The 21395-nt window shown below is 43.3% G+C and overlaps 1 protein-coding gene across 3 annotated transcripts in view; it reads left to right on the plus strand.

Annotated features, from left to right (window-relative positions):
* gpsm2 (G protein signaling modulator 2) overlaps positions 1–21395 on the plus strand; it is a 106848-nt gene that overhangs the window by 45587 nt on the left and 39866 nt on the right. For all 3 annotated transcript variants that reach the window (XM_038794800.1, XM_038794799.1, XM_038794801.1), the window contains exons 4-10: positions 1550–1685; positions 4154–4296; positions 5453–5576; positions 6449–6564; positions 7223–7378; positions 10104–10212; positions 20711–20840. In XM_038794800.1, coding sequence (XP_038650728.1) covers positions 1550–1685; positions 4154–4296; positions 5453–5576; positions 6449–6564; positions 7223–7378; positions 10104–10212; positions 20711–20840 — 914 coding nt within the window. The remainder of the gene's footprint in view (positions 1–1549; positions 1686–4153; positions 4297–5452; positions 5577–6448; positions 6565–7222; positions 7379–10103; positions 10213–20710; positions 20841–21395) is intronic.

Consider the following 21395-nt stretch of genomic DNA (forward strand, 5'->3'; position numbering starts at 1 on the left):
TGTTTAGGAACAGGAAGAAATAGTTGTTCAGCTTGTTATGTATTAAGACTGCTTCTAGTTTCAAGCCTTATCTAGACTCTCAGAGTCACCCAGTTCTCAGGACATGCTGTCTCTGTGTATTCTGTATCTGTGTCTTAGGTTAAATTCAATTGTACCAAGAAGACTTGACTAGTTTTCCCATCATGCCATTATTTGCTTCACACAATACCACACTACTTTAATTGAACATGATGTCTACATAGGTGACTCCAACCCGTTAAAACAACATCCATGTCAACTGAACCGACAGAAACTAGCTCAGATAGAAGTAGAATCCAAAACATGTTGGAGAATCATTTAATTGAGCCAAGTAAGAGTAGCTGGAGATCACAGGTCATGTTAGAACAACACGCATCTATATAGACTACCGCAAGGTCAGTGCCATCAACAAAACAGATCTGTATCCGATTCCCAGGTTGGAGGACTGTATCAATAGAATAGACAGTGCCTCATGCCTTTCGAAAATTGATTTGTCAAAGGGGTATTGGCAGGTTCCTTTAATGCCCATCGCTGAAGAAATATCTGCCTTTGGGCCTCCAAGGGGATTGTATTAGTGTAAAGTGATGTCGTTTGGATTTTAAAACGCACCATTTACATTTCAACAGTTCATACATCAAGTAGTGGCTAAAGTGTCTAACTGAGTGGTCTATTTGGAAGATGTGGTAGTTTACAGTGACACATGGAAGGACATGTACGACAATTTGAGGAGTTATCGAAACAATTGCAGTTGGCCAAATTACTTCAGCTTTTCTATATAAGAGAGCTGGATGCAGAAACTTTGTTGTTCAGCTTAGGAAGAATGGAAGGATGTCAAATGTGTTTAACAAATGCCTCAGTTGCAAATCAATTAATTAATGCATTTATTATTGACATGAAAAGTATTGCATACTGATTAAAAAATAAACAAAGTACAAAGGGAATAACTAGCACTTGCAGATTTGGAAAGATATCTGGAAATAACATTGAAAGTAGTGGGTCTACTGTTAAGATAATATGGAGAAGCTGTTTAAAATGTAGAGAGCATTTTTGGGGAGAAATAGCAAGACTAGTTCTTTAGAAATTATGCAGAAGCTTTTATGATGGGCTGTTCAGACCACACACAGGTCAGAACTAGTTCTAATTAATGGCTTATACTTACCTGAAAATTTAACTTAAGTTTCCTCTCTTCTGATACTGAATGTTTCCTCTCTTCTGATATTGAATGTATCTTTCTAACGTCTTGCTTTTTAAAATAAATTTAGAGTACCCAATTATTTTTTTTCCAATTAATGGGCAATTTAGTGTGGCCAATCCACTTAACCTGCACATATTTGGAACATTTTGTTTTTATTTTGGCCAAGTTAGCCCATCAAACCATTAACAGAGCTATAAATGATTTTGATTTACTGCATGTTACAATTTTGGTCACCACGCTCAAAGGCACAGGGATAAGTGCCAGGAACAAAGGACTTGATAGAAACCTTTGCCAACTTTTTTTGTTGTTTTAATTTACTGTTCATTTAATTTTCAGAACAATTGGTGATCGATTGGGAGAAGCTAAAGCTAGTGGTAACCTTGGCAATACTTTCAAGGTTTTGGGACGCTTTGATGAAGCAGTCGTTTGCTGTCAAAGACATCTGGACATTTCCAGAGAACTCTGCGATAAGGTAGTGGTTAGCAAAGAATTCAATATTCTTGATAGTAATTCACTTGCTAACCATTTTCTCTGTACCTTTGTAATCAATTGTTTTAACATATTCTACAATATTATTTTGTGATCAATTGTTATAGCATATTCTACAATGCTACTTTGCCAATAAAGGGTTAACACATCCAATCATAATTCTAAAGCTTCAGTGGGTAACTACACTTATCATTAGGGCACTGAAGCATGGAGGCCAAAAAGTCCTCAGATTGATTCTTTGGTCTGTGTTGACTGAGCAGGTCTGAACTGGGCAACAATGGTGGCATTTGGGTTTTTCTATCTTGTCTACTTTTCCTACATGTTTTGCAGCACAGTTTAAATTACATAGCTCTTCTCTGTTCTAATTTGTTATCCTTCATGACCTGTGCTCCTAATTACTGCATTCCCACCCCTATCTTCCAACTACCTCACTAGTCTATTGTTGCATGTTGATATTGCTCAATTACTAACTCGGATACTTCATCCCAAAGCTCGACAATGCTTTGTGTAGATATTTAAAAATGGTTATTTCCTGATCTGTTCTAAATCTCTTCCATTTAATCTTGTATCTAAGTGTTCTAGAACAAGGAGATGCAATCTATCCATTCTGTCACAGCTTCTGCATGCTAATTAGTGATTTACCCTGTAATATTCAAATGGCCATCAAGTAAAGATAGGTTTAAACACTGTTGTATCTTTTTCAGTGGAATAATAATAGGATCAGGAGCTGGCCATTCAGTCTCTTGTGCTTGATCATTCAGCTAGATCATGGTGATCTGTACATTTGTTTTAAATTTCGAGTACCCAATTATTTTTTTCCAATTAAGGGGCAATTTAGCGTGGCCAATCCACCAACCCTGCACATCTTTTGGTTGTGGCGGCGAAACCCATGTAAAGAATGGGAGAATGTGCAAACTCCACACGCACAGGGGGCCGGGATCGAACCTGGAACCTCAGTGCCGTGAGGCAGCAGTGCTAACCACTGCGCCACCATGCCGCCACTCGCTGATCTGTATCTTAACTGTATGTAGCATGCTTGGTTTATATTACCACTTACCTTGTCTGACAAAAATCTATTAATCTCAGTTGTGCAATTTTCAACTGCCTCAATGCCTCTATTGGAGAAGAGTACCCTAAGTGCAAAGGAGTACTTCCTGACATCATCTCTGAATAACCTAGCTCTAATCTTAAGGCCCTTGTTCTGAATACTCCATTAGAGGACGTAGAGTTTCTGTATCTACCGTATGAACTGCTCTGATCATCATCTGAGAACTCGAGTGATATTGTTCCTTTAATTTGCTTTTAATATTCAAGCAATAGCAAGTCTAGTCTGTGCAATATGTCCTCATAATTTAACCCTTTTAGTCCTGGTGTCATTCTGGTGAATTTGCACTATACCCCTCCAGCTCTTTATATTCTTCCTGAAGTCTGATGCCCAAAACCTGAATGCAAAATCCCAGATAGCATCTAATGAGAATGGTCGACAACTGTAATACAACTTCCAGTTGTCTTGGGCTACAGGCCAACAGTGTATTAGACTATTGAATTTTTCCATACCTGTATATGTGAGTAATTGTTGAAGTTTAACATTCTCTGCTAATTAACTCCGAAGAGCATTATTCCATTAGCATTGAGAAGATTAAAAGAATAATTGCTGAAAGTAGCCTTACTAAATTTTTGATGTGGAGATGCCGCGTTGGATTGGGGTGGGCACAGTGATTCACCTGAAGAAGGAGCTGCGCTCTGAAAGCAAGTGATTCAAAACAAAGCTGCTGGACTTTAACCTGGTGTCGATTTATTACTTATTACTGTTACTAAATGTAATCATAGAACATAGAAAAATACAGTACAGAACAGGCCCTTCACCCACGATGTTGTGCCGAACCTTTTTCCTAGATTAATCATAGATTATCATAGAATTTACAGTGCAGAAAGAGGCCATTCAGCCCATTGAGTCTGCACCGCCTCTTGGAAAGAGCACCCTACCCAAGGTCAACACCTCCACCCTATCCCCATAACCCAGTAATCCGACCCAACACTAAGGGCAATTTTCGACACTAAGAGAAATTTATCATAGCCAATCCACCTAACCTGCACATCTTTTGACTGTGGGAGGAAACCGGAGCACCCGGAGGAAACCCACGCACACACGGGGAGGATGTGCAGACATCGCCCAGACAGTGACCCAAGCTGGAATCAAACCTGGGACCCTGGAGCTGTGAAGCAATTGTGCTATCCACAATGCTACCGTGCTGCCCACAATGCGTGCTGCCCTAATCATGTAAAAATGTATAAATAGAATTACTAACTCAATTGAATTTGACTTCAAATGCAAAAATGATTCTACTTGGTGAATTCAAGAAATGGGTAACAACTACAGAATTTATTTTCCTTTTGAGTAATTGGTGTTCTTCATACCATTTTGAATTTGTTTTTGTGTTATAAAAACAGGTGGGCGAAGCAAGAGCACTTTATAACCTTGGAAATGTATACCATGCTAATGGAAAAAGTCTGGCTTGTGCAGTAACTCGGGATCCTGGTGATTTTCCAGAAGAGGTGATTTTGGCTTTGCAAAAGGCTTCAGACTACTATGGGTGAGTCATTACTTTCAATAGAAGCACAATGTTTTAAAGTGGAAAAATAAACCATTTTTGGTTCAATGCTCCTGTTGTCTGAACCAGTTTTCCATTTATTTTAACTTGTCTGTCCTCTTCTTATATACCCTTTTACATTGTGTTATCCATTTTCTTTTTAAAAGCTATGATAGATTCTGATAAAATGTTGGTTAGGCCATAAGCAGAGTATTGTGTATAAGCACGGCAGTGGTTCTATGGTTCTACCGCTGCGGGCCAAGTGCTGGAAAATGGGATTAGAATAGTTAGGTAGTTTTTGACCAGTGTGGATACGATAGGCCGAAGGGCCTTTTCTGTGCTGTAGACCTCTGTCACTCTTATGACTCTGACTTTTCTGTGCATAATGTAATTATTTGTTTTGACTGGGGGGTGGGGGGGGGGTGGGTGTGAGTCATTGAGGTGGATTTGCTAATTATGACAAGAGCTAGTAAAGAATGAAATAAATCACCAACACCAAGCAATTCCGAACATCTTGATTTATGGTTGCATGTTTTTTGGAGATGGGGTACATGCAGGAATTAAATCTGGTTAATATTCACAAGATTTTTGTTTGTTATATAATACAATATGACGCATTGCTCATTGTGCTTCCAATGACTTTTCTTTTTGACATCTGTGTAGAACTGTCATCAGCCTTGAAAGAAAGATTCTGCATCAGGTTTTACTGGTTTGTCCCTAGGAAGGAATGAAGAGATTGTAAAGAAACTAGGATGTCAGTATAAGAGAACCTAGCCGTGTTTTCTTTAGGCTCCACAGGAACCCGAAAGTACCTGCACAGCTGCACATGTGTAGGCCGCTTCGAAATAGTGCATGGCCATTCAAAGACATTTAAATGGACCACACATTTAAATAAATTACCTGCACACTTTCTTTAAAGACAGGGAACATCTTAACCTCATAATGATCACATATGTGTACAAATTGATTCTGCTGCTGGTTGATTATCACCAAAGGGCCATGTGTAGATCTAAATGCGAGCAGTGATTACTGTGAAACATTTGGTGCATCATTGTCTATTCTGTTTTCTGAACTCAATTTATCGTTGTTTTGTTTTTTCCTATGGTAAGAGAAGTCCTAATCTGAACTAACCATATTTATCTAATAATTTTATTCGTAGGGCAAATTTAGCAATAGTTAAGGAGCTGGGAGACAGAGCAGCCCAGGGACGTGCTTATGGAAATCTAGGAAATACATATTACCTTTTGGGGAACTTCGGGAAAGCAGTGAAATCCCATCAGGAGGTATGAAACATCAAACATTTATTTTCCTCAATCCTCATTTCAGAATGAGCATGGAGAGACAAATTTGTAAATTTGCATTGCTTTTCTTCATGTTTTCTGTAGGTAGAAGGCGAGGTAGAGTCATTAATATAGATTTTCTACATGTTTTGTCTCCTTATGGAAATCTCAACATGTCAGTTCTCCCATTTACTATGGGTGTAGATCTGAAGCCACACTGTAACTATTTTAAAGGCATCATTTACTTTTAAAAGTGTGTTTATCAAACATTTTCTTCTGTTGATGTCTGCTACATTTCACAATGCTTCCATGGATGTAAACCACTTCTCAAAATATTGTTTTGTCTTCCTTTGGCCTGTGAATTTGAATTATTTTCTTCTCCGTGTTAAAAAGTTGCTATTTTTAAACCTTGTTTTAAGCTCTGGGGGAAAAAAAGTTTTCCTTTCATTGATCATAGCCAGTGATTGATTATATTGTGTTGTTGTGCAAAGAAGTGGAGTGAGTGAGTGCAATTCATGCCATTCCATTCCAATATGACCATTGGTCAAAGCCAGTTTGTGAAACTATCAATCTGTGAACTTTAAAAGGGATGAAGTTATCCAACTGGGAGTTAACAGGTATAGTTAGCTGTGTTTAAAGTGTGCTCTTTATTCTTGAATCTTGTGAAATTTTCACACATCTGGGCAGTGTGCTGAAGGCTTCTGATTTCAGTTTAAAAGTTTTTTTGCTCACAATATCAAAAGAGTAGAATTGTGCACTAAATAAAAGTGCAAACTACAAGTTTAGCTTGCTGTGCAGTGTACACTATAGTTGTCTAAATATTGAAGTTGACTACTTTGATATTCTATTTGATTGAACCTATTTCATGCTTTCAGCGCTTAGAAATTGCAAAGGAGTTCGGAGACAAATCCGCTGAAAGGAGGGCGTGTAGCAATCTGGGAAATGCTTGTGTGTTTCTTGGTGAATTTGCAATGGCGGCTGAATATTACAAGTAAGCAAATTTTGAATATGAAAATCTTAGTCTTCATTTTGCAATCAAGTAGAAAATGTTGAGGGACTTTTATTTGAGGGGGGGGGGGGGGGGGAAATTGGAGTTTCTCAAACTTCGTAGATTTGATGCCACCGAAGTGGCTATTCGTGTCTGAGCCTAGATTATCAGCAAGGCATCCTCCAATTTGAGATTTGAATGGCTCTCTTTTGCTTTGATCTGAGGTCAGTTAGCTCCCAAGACCAAAGATCAAACCAGTACCGTACCATAAGGTATTCACTTCGGCATTGTGGTATCACAGCTTTGTGTGATCTTGCACTTGACTAACACCCATTCATGTCCAGTCCATGTGTAATGAACAGGAGCAGAAACTATGGCGATGGAGAGTTTTTTTCCTCAAAAAGCTATGCAAGGGCCAGTTTGAATTGTTGCTTAAATTACCTGGCTTGGTCGTGGACCACATATTAATTACTGTATTACCATGATATGATACCCAAATATGTTTTAATATGAATGTGAACTTAAGATAGATTTACAATTCTTGAAAAGCCTGTCAGTTCCTGCTCCTTTGAAACATTGAAATACACCAAAAATATTTGAAAATGTTGCATAACGTAAGTATTTTACAATGTTTTGACTTGTGTATCTTGCATTCATTTAGGAGAACACTGCATCTTGCTCGACTACTAAAGGACAAGGCCATTGAAGCACAAGCTTGTTACAGCCTTGGAAACACTTACACTCTGCTTCAAGACTATGAAAAAGCCATTGAGTACCATTTGAAACATCTTCTGATAGCACAAGAGCTTGCAGATAGGTAAAAATAAACATAATTGCGTTAATCTTTGTGCAGTATTAGTGTCAGATCTAGCCTATGGCTTTGACTGCTGGTCATAGTTTACAGTATATACATGTATTTCAGTGTATGAAGAAAAGTTTTGAAGTGCATTGCAGTACTACATTCAACTGGTAAATTTCACCATTGGAAGAATCCGAGCTTATATTAGCAGCTGTTCATATTTAGAAGAAAACAGCTGTCAGAAGGAAGACAGTCTAATAATTGTTGTAAAAATAATGGTGAGGAGCAGCGGTGGTGCAGTGGATAGCACTGCTGCCTCACGGTGCCGAGCTCCCAGGTTCGATCCCAGCTCTGGGTCACTGTCCGTGTGGAGTTTTCACATTCTCCCTGTGTTTTGCCCCCATACCCTAAAAGATGAGCAGGCTAGGTGGATTGGCCACACTAAATTGCCCCTCAATTGGAAAAAAATGAATTGGATACCCTAAAAAAAAAAAAAAATTTGATTGAGTACAGAGATCCGAAATTTGTCATTCAAGATGTGCTACTTTACTGTTGGCTATGTGAAAATGGTATTTTGCTGTCTGCCTCAGCTTTGAAATGTATTGACTGGCTAAAGAGCGGGATTAGGCTGGATCACTTTATTTTCAGCCAGCACAGACATGATGTGCTAAATGTCTCCCTTGGGTGTTGTAAATTTACTATGGGCACTATTTAACTGGGAAAAAAAATTATGTCCAGTTTGGGCCGCGTTTAGCAGGGTGTTTCTTGGCGGTTGCAGCACGGAGAAACACCTTGCTATTCAACGACACTTGCTGTTTTTTTGACCTTGGAGTTTCTCTCCGCCGAGACCGCACTTAAAGAGTAATTTCCCCTTGCACCTCGCAGATCGGGGTGTCATTTTGTCTGGTTTCCCCGAATTCCCCTCCTCTTCCAGGCTCGACCTGACACTGCCAGTCTGGTATCCGGGCAGTGTCAGCAGAGCACCCTGATGGTGCCAGGATGCCACCTGACCACCTGGGGGTCTATAATGCCCTGGGAGAGACCCCCTCCCCCTCCCCCGGTGCCATTACGACTGGTCCACGTTTGGTTGACAAGGTGCAGCCATTCGGCGCAGGGAGAATCCCGCAAAGACATGCTTAAATGAGCCTATGTGCTGATCTGGATCATGCCCAGTGAAGGCGAGATCCAGAATACGATGTCTCGCGAGACTCTATAAAATCAGGCAAGGTGTTTCGAACATTGTTAATCTCGCGAGTGGCCTCTCAGGAGATTCATCGGCCGCGTGCCGGCACCAAGTCTGGCGCGACGAGGCCGTTAAATCGCGCCCTATGTTTCTAACTGAGTGATAAATGCAAACTAAAATCATCGCAAAGTTATTTCAAATCTATTTTCCCTTTTAATAATGTGGAACATGTTAATTACTTCCGGTCACCTCTCCGGACAGTGAAAGTTAACTTTGAGTGTGGAGTCTCACTCTTTCATGTGCTAATTGTGTTTCGGAATTTTATTTCTTATTTTATTTTTTTTCATTTCTCTCTCTCTTGTTCCTTTTCTTTATTTCTCTTTCATGATTTGATATTACAGTCACCACTCTGTTAATGATGTTTTAAGATTGCAATATTTCAATCTGGTTAAGGAGATAATTAATTCCACTCTTTGTTCAATTTTCTAATGTAGAACACAGCACTATTTCCATCTTGCACTTCCAGAGCAAAATATCTTTGAGGTTAAACGGGTACATTGAGGTTAAACGGGCAAGTTCACAAATAGTCGTCATTGCTCAATAAATTCTGAGCAAATTTGGACCAGATTTAAATAAATAACTTTTTAGTGAGAATCTTGAAATGACAACTTTTTTTATTTCTGAGAAAGTTTAATTAAAAGACCGTACCTGACCATTGGGCCAGTATTTGGTAGATGGAGTTTAATGTGGTGAGGTTATCCATTTTGGCCGGAAAAATAGAAAGGCAAATTATTATCTACATGGAAAGCTGATTCAAAATGTGTTTGGGCAAAGGGATTGGAGTGTCTTTGTTCATGAATCACAGAAAGTCGGTATGCAGATACAGCATGTAATAAAAAAGTCAAATGGAATTTTAGCCTTCGTTGCAATTGTATAGGATGTTGGTGAGACCACATCTGGAGTATTGTGTCCAATTTTGGTCTCCTTATAGACCAAATTGTTCCTTCTTGTGGGGCAATCTAGTATGAGAGGTCACAGATATAGTTTGAGAGATGGTAGATTTAGAACTGGGATGAGGAGGAACTACATCTTGCGAGGGTGGTGAATTTGTGGAACTCGCTGCCGCATAGTCCGGTAGCGTCTGAATCAGTAAATGGTTTCAAGAAGGAGATAGATATATTTCTGATTTAAAACAGGTTAAAAGGATATGGGGAACAGGCAGGGGAGGTGGATTTGAGACCAGGACGAGATCAGCCATGATCTGCTTGAATGGTGGAGCAGGCTCGAGGGGCTGAATTTCCTACTTCTGCTCCTAAATCCTATGTTTCATCATAGCAGCTGATCAAGAATGGCCCCTTGCTTTATTTAAAGCTAAAAATGTTAATATTATATATTATTCCACTTTTTGCTAGGTGAAATTATATATTTTATCTACATCCATTTTGATATTCTTATTGTATATAGCTCGGAGAAACTCCTGGATGTGTACATTCTTTAAGAAATACTGTAATTGAATTTGAAAATACAGAAAAATTAATCTGCTTTCTATTTGAATTTTAGGATTGGCGAAGGGAGAGCTTGTTGGAGTTTAGGAAATGCTTACACTGCACTAGGAAATCATGAACAAGCTGTGCATTTTGCCGAGAGGCACTTTGACATTTCAAAAGAGGTAAAAGAAAATTTATAATCTACATGAGCAATGCAGCTAATTTGCAACTATCATATATGTGAATGAAAAGAAAGACTTGCAGGTATATAGCGTTTTTCAAGACCTCTGAGCCTCAGAACGTTTTACAGTCAATAAAGTATGTTCACTATTTTAATGTATGAAACGCCACAACCACTGTGCACACAGCAAATTCCCACAAAAGTAAGAATGACCAGAAAATCTGTTTTTTTTGTGATTTTTATTGAGGGATATATATTGGCCAAAACATTGGGAATAATTCCCTGCTCTTCAAAATAATGCCAAGGATTTTTACATCCTTCCAAGAAGGCAGATTGTTTAATGTCTCATCAGCTCAGGGCATTGATTTGATGTAAAGGGCAGGAGGTTTAGAGGGAATGTGAGGAAAAGGTTTTCACCCAGCGGAGTCTGGAACTCACTGCATGAAAGGGTGGTGGAAGCAGAGACTCCACATAAGAAGTATTTAGATGTGGACATGTGGTGCCAAGGCATACAAGGCCATGGGCCAAGTGCTGGAAAATGGGATTAGAATACTTAGGTGGTTGCTTTTGACTGGCTCAGACATGATGGGCTGAAGGGCTTTTTCTGTCCTGCAGACCTCTATGACACGATTCATCTGTGCTCTGACAGCACAGTACTGTACTTGAGCCCAGACCCTTGTTATTCATGCGAGAGTTCTACCAACTAATGATAATCTTTATTGTCACAAGTAGGCTTACATTAACATTGCAGTGAAGTTACTGTGAAGATCCCCTAGTCGCCACATTCCGGCGCCTGTTCGGGCACACACGGGGAGAATTCAGAATGTCCAAATTACCGAACAGCACGTCTTTCGGGACATGTGGGAGGAAACCGGAGCACCCGGAGGAAACCCCGCAGACACTGGGAGAACGTGCAGACTCCGCACAGACTGTGACCCAAGCCGGGAATCGAACCTGGGACCCTGGAGCTATAAAGCAACAGTTCTAGCCACTGTGCTACCATGCACATAAGTCATGGCTGACACTCAAGGTTGCAGTTCAACATATTTTAATAAGGTTGCATCATGCAGCAGTCTGTCTGGGTCAGGAATTAAGTTGTGGTCAGGGTGATCCACTGTCCTGTATTTTAAGGCCGTGTTTTTCAAGGCCGTGTTTTTCAAACGTTTTTTTCCCCGTGACCCACTTTTACCAACCGGCTGATCATCACGGCCCATGCCGGCTAACTTTCGCGACACATTGTTTTTGCTTCCCTTTAACGCGACAGGTGAGCCTGCTTGGTCCTCACGGTCTCAGTTGCTTTGCCGTTCAATGTTACATTTCTGCTAAGGACTTCAGCTGATGATTTAGGTTCCTGCTGCATTCTTTGAAATAAATCAAGAGGTTTGTCCTTGAACCCGCCATGCTTAGTCTTCAAAGGCCTTTGAAGTTTTGAGGGTTTTAAACTCATTTGCCAGTACATTCCTGCACATAACAGAGGATTCGCATTGGCACAATTAACAAAACCATATCTCAAGAAATCATCTTTATACTGCTTTCTTCCCGATTTCAGTTTTCACCAAAGGCCCTGGAACTCTCCTATACAGGTCACACTAGCACTGCTTTGTCCGCCATGGACTCTCCTTAGCTGCTCACGCCAGCAGATTTGTTTGTGGTTCTGGCCTGCTTGTGTCTGGCCCCCTCTTCCTTACAACAAACAATCCATCTTCAGTTTTTCACAGTCCTGTTGCCTCCCTTGCTGGCAGCTCGAAAATGGAGCAATCTGTTGTCTGTGATTTTGCACCAAAAGCACGGACATACAGGGCTCTGCCACCGCTTCTGGCGGGAAGACTGCATCGTTCGCATTTAAAAGCTGGTCCCTGCAAGCATTCTCAATTTAAAATCGGTCGCAGCCATTGGGTGATTCTCCCATGATCAGGAATGCAGTGACCCACGCTCTGGTCATGACTTGCAGTTTGAAAAATCGTGTTTTGTGGTATTATTTTGACTGAGGGACACCTTTTATGTCGAGGACAGCTTGTGGGAGACTACGTTTTAAAAAATAGTCTTTATTATTGTCACAAGTAGGCTTACATTAACACTGCAATGAAATTTGTTTCCTATGTGAGCATGTGCACTGTGGTTGTCGGCGACCAGAAGAAGTTGTGGTCGCCAGCGGCCCTTGCTTTTATGGGCTCTAGTGATCCCCATCATTGCTCTTATCGTCGCTCATTAAATCGCTTCTCCAGTCCCATGGTCACTGAGAACCTTATTTTATTTCATTGGGTTTGTCACCCTGATTGAGGCATGAAATGATAACTTTTGTTTTGAGGATGAAGGCTTATTCGGAAAGTATACTAGTTGTGAAGAAATTAGTTGCTTTCAAACTCTGCTAGATGCATGTTCACTTAATATTCAAGTTCTCTATTTTCACATTCTGTTCACTTTTTAAATGATCTGCCGGCAATGCAAAGGAGCAGTTCCATAGCTATGTATTAGCATTTTGTCTTAATATTCATACCCTTCAAACAAAAAAAGAATAAAGAACATGCGGCAGAAGTTATAAATATGAAATCAAATCAGAAGATACTGAAAATAGTTGGTATGAAGCAAAGCAGCAAGTTATTGTTTCAGGCACTGTCCTTCATCAGCACCAGAAAATATCACTGATTGATATTTTATAAAAATGAACATGATGAGGAGGGAGAAATAAATCCTCAACATACACATTGGTTGAAAAATACCCTGCTATGATTGAATTGCCAATAAGTTGATTAATTGATAGATATGATGATAGCTTCAGACAAAAGGAGATGTGATGAGGAAAAATAAGGGGAGGGATTCTCCTTTGGCTGACGTCGAAATCAGAAAACTGGATTGAGTGGAGAATAGGTTCTGCCGCCTTAATCGCAATTCTCCGTCACCTCAACAGTGGCGTTGATGCGTTCCGGAACGCATGTACAGTAAGCACCATGTGCATATCATTAGCAGGCCTGGTGTGTGTGTGTGTCCGTGAACCCTGAAACGGGACTGGGGCGGCGTCCAGGCACGGACTGCCATTGCCATGGCCTGCAAGGCAGCCATCATGCTGCGCACCCGACTGACCACCCACCTTGGTTGACACCCCCACCCTTGCAACCTGGCCGTATGGGTACCCCCACCCTTGCAACCCACCTGGCTGCCATCCGCCAGCGGGGCATCAGGCACCCCACCCAGGGCAACAGCCACTGTAGCTCTGACGGGGGCCGCGGAGCCTACCGCTAGCATGGGTAGCACCAGCTGACGGTACCCCTGGTACCAGGTACGGGTGCCATGGCCAGAATCCCCACGGTACTGGGCAACGATGGGGCCAGGATTGTGGGGGTGAAGATGGGGCTATGCAGGGGCAGAGCCTGAGGTGTCAATCGGGGTCACCATGTAGCACGTTGGACCAGGTTGGGCACGGGGGTATGCTAACATGTTGGCCTTTCACCTCCTGCAGAAAATGAATATTGGAATTCAACCAGCAAAAGTGGCTTTCCTGCTAGTCGTCGCAGCCCTGGGGGATTCCCAGTGGCTGTGCGAGGTGGAGCTGCTCGAGGAGAAGGAAGCTGCAGCAGCGGAGCATGTCCCAGAGAAACAGGAGGCAGCGACCCAGGATGGAGAGCCAGCTGCCCTACAGGCCGAGGAGGAGCAGGTGCAAAGGAGGCTCTGCATTAGGCCTCTCGTGTACCGGCAGATACTGTCATTCCAGGACCTGGCGGACCCACCATGCCATCGAAGACTCCGGCTGAGCAGGAAGACAGTGCGACATATCTGCCAGGTCATGGCGCACCTGGCAGCTCTGGGGTATGGGGAGGACATCTGAAACTTTTACGGTATGGGTTCCTATCAGATGCCAAGTGGGGACCTGTCCGGGATCTCACAGACCTCGGTGTACAGGCGCATCACGGTGTACACGGAGGCCCTGTATGTCCAGTCGGCTCAATATATCCATTTCAATGTGGACTGAGCCCATTAGGATGCCCAGGCAGCGGGTTTGACTGCCATCGCCGACATGTTCCAGGTCCAGGGGGTGATCGACAGGATGCATGTCACCCTATGAGCACCTGCAGATGACAGGCCGCTCTACACCAACCGAAAGGGGTTCCACTCGATGAACGTGTAGTTGATATGTGACCATCAGCTGCGCATCATGCACATCTGCGTGCTTTGGCCTCCTGAAGGTGATGTTCAGGTGCCTGGACCGCTCTGGAGGGGCCCTCCAGTATGAAGCCGAGAGGGTTGCCCGCAACGTGGCGGCCTGTTGTGTCCTCCACAACATTGTGCAGCACAGGGACGATGTGCTGGAGTAGGAGAATGAATGGCAGGCCTCGCCCGAAGAGGAGGATGAGGGGAAGTTGGACAGGCCATGGGGCCCAGGCAGGCACGGGAAGCCGCACGACGTGTGCGCCTGGGCCAATGCGCACAGGGTGCTCTGATCGCCTCTAGGTTCATTAACTGGGGGGAGGGGGACACGACTGGCCAGGGGCACAGACATCTCATCCTGCAACCCCCTATGTGATATATACCTGCTGCACTACAGGGTGCCCACTTGGGGATGTTACCCAGTACCAGGCCGACCTTGATGGTGTTCTGCGGGACGTCTCCTGCTCTCAGTTGGAGCTTGTCCCAGTTACAGGTTGGCATGGCTGAGGCACTGAAAGCATGACCCGGTCACTGGGGGATGTTTCCCAGTCACTGAGGAGCATCGCCGAGGGCATCAACACGATGGTGCGGACTATGTGGAACCACCAGGGCTGGCAGAGCCAGATAATGCAGGGGCAGACGGTGTCCAAACCAGCTGCCTCTCTGTTCCAAAGTGAACCGCAGGGCCCTATGGACACCGACCGTGTGGGACGGGGGGGCTGAGTGCCAACCCGGGCTCGCCCCATTGGGCAGCAACAGTGGCCACCAGCACTCCCAAGTTCCACCCCTCTGATGAGGCCCCGTCTCGGAGTCAGCACACGGGACAGGGTGGCACGGCTGTGCATGTGCCGTCGACAAGTGAGCCGGGGTCCTCCGGCCCCAGAAGACACCCACCAGGGGCGTCAAAGCAGCTGGCTGCCTCCACCTCCGATGTGCATCCTGGGGAAACACCAAAACTTAGTGGTATACCTAGGAGGGCCTTGCACATTGAGCATCACTGAGTGCACTTTGGTAGGGTAAGGGGTTAGGGAGGGGGTGTGGAGGGGATGGGGTTGTTGGCCAGGGAGGGGCACTATCGGAAATGGGGTATTGAATAACACATTAAACAACACTTTGGACAAACATCATGATGCCTCTGTCACTTCCGCAATGCGGGTTGACCTCCAGACCCGTTGTCTGTCTCTCCAGGCAACTCCCCTTTTCCCGTGGCACCCACCCACCCTCCGGTCATTGGTCATATCCCGGGAGCTGTCCCATCCCCTGGGTGTTCGGATGTTGGCTGCTGTGTTGTAGTGTTGACTCCCAAACAGTGTTCAGGCATCAAGGTGCGATTGGAGTACCAGGCAATGGCTCCCACATGCTAAATGGCCCACCTACCCAAGGGAACCCACTTGGCACTTGGTCTATTCCCTATTAGCGATCGCCTTCAACCGCGCAGCCAGAAGCCTCAGCAGTCGGTGGAGGTTCTGGGCAGGGACAAGGGATGCCCCCGGAATGGGGTTGGGGTGCCATGAGCGATTTCCCCCTCCCCCTCCACGGGGGCCCATTCCTGCGCAGGGTCCCCCACCCTGTCCATCTTTGGAGAGAAAAACAGAACAGAACTAATGTTGGTTGATGAACTTCCGTCAGAATTTCTGATTTCCAGGACCTGAAATATTTTGCTTTTCCACCTTGCACTCAGCAACATATTGGGCGCGATCCAATGGTTCCATTGGCTGCAGGCCCTTTAAAGATTGTTAAATGTCGAGTATGGCTAAAGTGGATTTATGCCTGCAAGATCTCAGTTTGACATCTATCCTTCATGCCCATTGAGAGCGTGCTCCTGATTCACTACTGATTTTCAAAAGTAAACACCAGTTGTGATGACAAGCCAGGGATCCAGAGGTACCTGTAAACCCAGGCGTTGAGGGACACGCTGGGCATTACCCCCTGGCAATGCAGACTGTGGCCCTTTAAAGACGGTGCCCTGACCTCTCTCCGTGGAGCTGGCCTTGCTAGCTCTATCAGGCCCCATGTCACCAGAATGATGGCGTAAACCATGTCTCTTAACTTTTCTGTACCCTTAAGTGCCAGAAAATCTGGCGTGAAAACTCGGCTGGATTTGAGAAATAGGCTTGTTTTCAGTCCGAACTCGACACTCTGACAAATTTTGGGAAAGTTCCGCCCATAATATATATGGTCCTGATGAAGGGTAATATCCGAATTGTTCACTTATTGCTTTTACGACCACAGTGAGAGTGGTCCTTGCTAAACAGGTTCATGCAAGTCCAAGGTCCCCGTGCAGGCAACCTCCAGCACCAGGGCCTCAGGACAAACCCCTTGCGCACAATGCTGCACATTATCAAAGACTGTCCCCTCTCAAGACTATGGAGAAAATGATGAAGGTATTGTTTGACTTTAGAGATTTGCATTCATTAAATGAATAAATAAAAGTGGATAATATTCCAACTTGCTTCTACTCTGCGTTCTTTTTGCATTTATGCATTTTGACCAGAAAAAAATTATTTTAAGTTCTTTGAAAGTAAATGGCTTAAGTAGTTTATTTGAAATTAAAGTGATTCCACTGAAGGCATCACTGATTTTCTAAAGGACTATGGGAAGATCACACTTTGTATGTTTGCTATTACTTTAAAAAAATATATTTTTATTCTCCTTTTTCACATTTTCTCCCCAATTTACACCCACCAACAATAATCAACAACAAATATGTCAATCCCCATAACAATAACAATAATCCCATCCTCCCACCAACCCCCAAACATCAGCCCGCATGTTTACATAAACAAATGACAAAAAGGAATCCGGGATTACCCATAGTCACCCTTAATACAAACAGCCCCCCCCCCCCCAACTAATGTTCGATGTTATCCAGTTCTTGAAAGTGCATAATGAATAATGCCCATGACTTCTAGAACCCCTCCGTCCTTCCCCTCAGTTCAAACTTGACCTTCTCAATGGTCAAGTATTCCAACAGGTCCCCCCGCCACGCTAGGGCACAGGGTGGAGAGGCTGCTCTCCATCCCAGCAGGAAATGCCTTCGGGCGATCAACGAGGCGAAGGCTACGATTTCTGCCTCCGCACCCGTTTCCAACCCTGGCTGGTCCGACAGCCCGAATAGGGCCTCCCAGGGACTCGGGTCCAGTTTCACGTGCGCCATCTTGGAAAGTACCCTACAAACCTCCTTCCAGTACTCCTATAGCTTTGAACAGAACCAAAACATATGAACGTGATTAGCGGGGGCCCCCCCGCACTGCTCACACACATCTTCTACTCTTTCAAAGAATTGGCTCGTCCTCGTCCTCGTGACATGTGCTCTGTAAACCACCTTCAGCTGTATCAGGCCCAACCTCGCACATGAGGTGGAGGCATTTACTCTCCGGAGCACCTCACACCAGACCCCCTCCTCTTTAACCTCTCCCAACTCTTCCTCCAACTTTACTTTGATCCCTTCCAGTGGTGCCTTATCCTCTTCCAAAATAGCTCTGCACACCGCTGACACTACCCCCTTCTCCAGTCCCCTTGTCGTCAGCACCTCCTCCAGCAATGTGGAGGCTGGTTCCTCCGGGAAGCTCTGTATCTCCTTCCTGGCAAAATCTCGAACCTGCATGTATCTAAACATTTCTCCCTGCTCCAGCCCATACTTCGCTTCCAGCTCCCTCAATCCTGCAAACCGACCCCTAACAAATCTTTTAGCATCTTAATCCCCTTCTCTTCCCATTTCCGAAAACTTCCATCCCACCTACCTGGCTCAAATCTGTGGGTCCCCTGAATCAGCATTTCCCGTGACCCTGCCCCCAACCTAAAGTGTTGGCGACACTGCCTCCAGATTTTCAATGAAGCTATTATTACCGGACTCCCTGAGTATTTCCCCGGAGTTATCGGGAGTGGCACTGTTGCTAGTGCTTTCAGCCCCGACCCCCTGCACAAACTATCCTCCTCCCACGAAAAAGTCGATCCGCGAGTATACTGCTGAGAAAAACGAGTACTCCCTTTCCCTCTGGTACAGAAACCTCCAAGGGTCCACCCCTCCCATTTCCACCATTAGCCCAGCCGACCCCCCCACAATCAGTTCATGTGTGATGTTTGCTATCACTTGACACTGTTCTTTTGGCTAAAGAAATATTCAAGGCAACTGCTGAATTATAAGTATGTAAATATGTGTCTTGTACTTTTAATATTAGCTAAATTTTTGTGCTTCAGTTTTTTAAAATGTGTTCTTGAAGACAAGGCTGCATTATTGATTATCCTTACCTATCCTCAGATGTGCCCATAGAACTTCACCTTAAACCAAGGCAATTTATGTGGCGGTGAGCTGTTTTAGTTTGCAACTGGCTGAGCATGTTTATAATGTCTCTAGCTATAGATCTTCTGAGATAAATTATATTCAGGAAAATTATTACGAGGATGTTAAATAAAAACATTGTGCAAAACACTCTGAAATGTAACTTTTGTTTGAAGAAAAATTCTTCCAGGTCATGGTTTTTTATTTTTAAAAATCTGTAAATAATTAAATGCTTAGTGCCTCATTTTGGTTTGTAACCCCCATTGTCAAACCTATATATAAGAAGTTAGTCATCTGCTCTTGAGTCCTCTGGATCAGAATCCTCTTTACTGGATAGGTCCTGGATTGAAAAGTCATTTTGCTAATTAAAAAAAAAGAATTGAAGTGAGTTATGTAGGACTAGAAAATAGAAGTTGTCCTGCTGCCTTTCAAAATTTTATTGGCTATGTAGTACAGGCTTAGACTGAAAACGTCCCACATCTAGAGACGCATGAGATGGACAAAGCAGATACTTGTGTTTATTTTTTGTAGCTTACTTTTCCTGGAACAGGTCGCTAGCCTGAAGCCAGAGGCTACAGCTTGTAGGGCGTCACTCCACATCAAGCATGTGCTCAATGGCTGCAATACGGCACATGTGTTGAAAGCACCTTCCATAGCCATCAATTTCTGGATTGGGACTTGGACCTGAATTTTCTGGCTCAGAGGCAGGGACGTAACCCTTGCACCAATGACCACCTCACTACACCAGGCCCTCGTCCCTTTAAAGATTGGAAAGAAAAATAAGCATTGGCATACACTTTAAAAAAAAAATGGGGTGGCTGTTTGTGGAAGCTAATTGGTCCATCATGCTTCTGCTAACTCTTTAAAAGAACTATCTAATTAGTTTCTCTCCTCTGCTCTTTGCCGAGAGCCTCACAATTTTCTCTGCTTCAAGTATTTATCACATTCCTTTCTGAAAATTACTTTTGAAACTGCTTCCACCATCCTTTCATGCATTGCACTCCAGAGCATAACACAGCACAAAATAATTGCTTCTCAGCTTGCCTTAGGCACTTACCAATTACTTTAAATCTGTACCCTCTGGTTATCAACCCTTCAGCCAGTGGAAACGATTTATTTATTAATTGATAATTACTTGATGAAAACCCTTTATGATTTATGGATCAGGCAGATTAGATCTTCCTTTGCGAAATAAATGCTGCTATTAGATGTTAGGAAGATAAGAAATAGGAGCAGGAGTAGACTATATGGCCCCTTGAGCCTGCTCTGCCACTCCGTATAATTATGGCTGATCACCTGTCTCAACTTCACTTGCTTGCCTGCTCCCTATATCCCTTGATCCCCTGAGGCACCAAAAAATCTGTCTACCTCAGCTTTAGTACAGCCAACAAAAATCATTCGCAACCCCCTGGGGTAAACAATTACAAAGATTCATAATCCTTTGGGTGACGACGTCCCTCCTCATCCATGGCAGTGTGGTTGACTCTTATGGTTGGGCAACAAATGCTGGCCCCATCAGCGACACCCACATCCATGAAAGAAATATTTATATTTTCCAAGTACTGTTTGTCATCTTTCATTTTACAGATTATTCCACAATCTCAGATGTTACAAAGAATGATAGAACTAAACTGATTGATCTGGACAGAACCAAATAAAACATCTGGCTTTCCAAAACAGAAATTCTCCTGCCCAAGTAACATCAAGGCCGTCGTTTCTGAGAAGCAGATCCGCATTTCATGAAAGGTTATATAAACTTGCAGTAAAGAATAATATGTGGAGAAATCTACATATCTATCTTGAGTGCACTTACAACAGAATTCTGATCTTTAAATTATTGGGTGTGGAGCATTGTCGTATCAATGTTTTCTTTTTGTCATAAGTTGCATTTGAGATGGACAAATGGAATATATTACTGTTCGAATACCCAGAGTTTGCAGTGCCTTTCTAACTCTATGAAAATGAAAGACAGGTTCAGCTTTTGGCAGTGGAGCTGCTTGTTCTATAGGGTCACAGTTCATACAAGTAACCCGTGTAACTTTCTTTTAACATATTAGTGTTTTATATTTTACAGATAGGTGATAGAAGTGGTGAACTTGCAGCCCGGATGAATCTTTCAGATCTTCAGATGGTTCTGGGTATTAGTTACAGTGCAAACAACTCCATGTTGGTCACAGGCCATGAACTGGAATCCAACTCAGAAGGTGAATGCAAAATATCTCCTGTGAAGAGAAGTTTATGCGCCCCCATCTCTAACCTGTGCTCTCCTTTTGAGTGCAGCTCCATGATCTGATTGTTGAAATTGCTTTGTTACTGGTTCCATTGCAGAAGTGCAGATCAGCGTGAATTTGTGTTTGGTGTTGCATTTTTCTGTTCATCAACACCGTGATTTGCCAGTTAGTATTTGAACCTAATTTAAATGCATTATAATATAATTAGCAAGTCTCCTGCCTGGACTCCTCCATCCCTCCTCGCTCCATACTAAATATTAATTGGGCATGTGGTGTGATTTAAACAGCTGTATAAAAGTGATAACCTGTTGATCTCTCCTCCGAAGGGAATATTTGAGGTGAGCGCTCAGGTCGCCATCATCTTCCAGATTGTAAATTCTAGAGGGGGCGCCGGAGAGGATGCAGGCCTTAGAAGCACTTCACTTCTTTGGTCCTCCAGGTCTCAAGGGGTCTTGTGGCTGGTGTGCATAGTTTAGCTTGTCAGGCCCCCTTTGCTGGTCTTCTGGCCATCTCTCTGCTGAAAGATTA

This window comes from Scyliorhinus canicula, chromosome 4, assembly GCF_902713615.1.
Source record: "Scyliorhinus canicula chromosome 4, sScyCan1.1, whole genome shotgun sequence".
In the NCBI taxonomy this organism is placed as follows: Eukaryota; Metazoa; Chordata; class Chondrichthyes; order Carcharhiniformes; family Scyliorhinidae; genus Scyliorhinus; species Scyliorhinus canicula.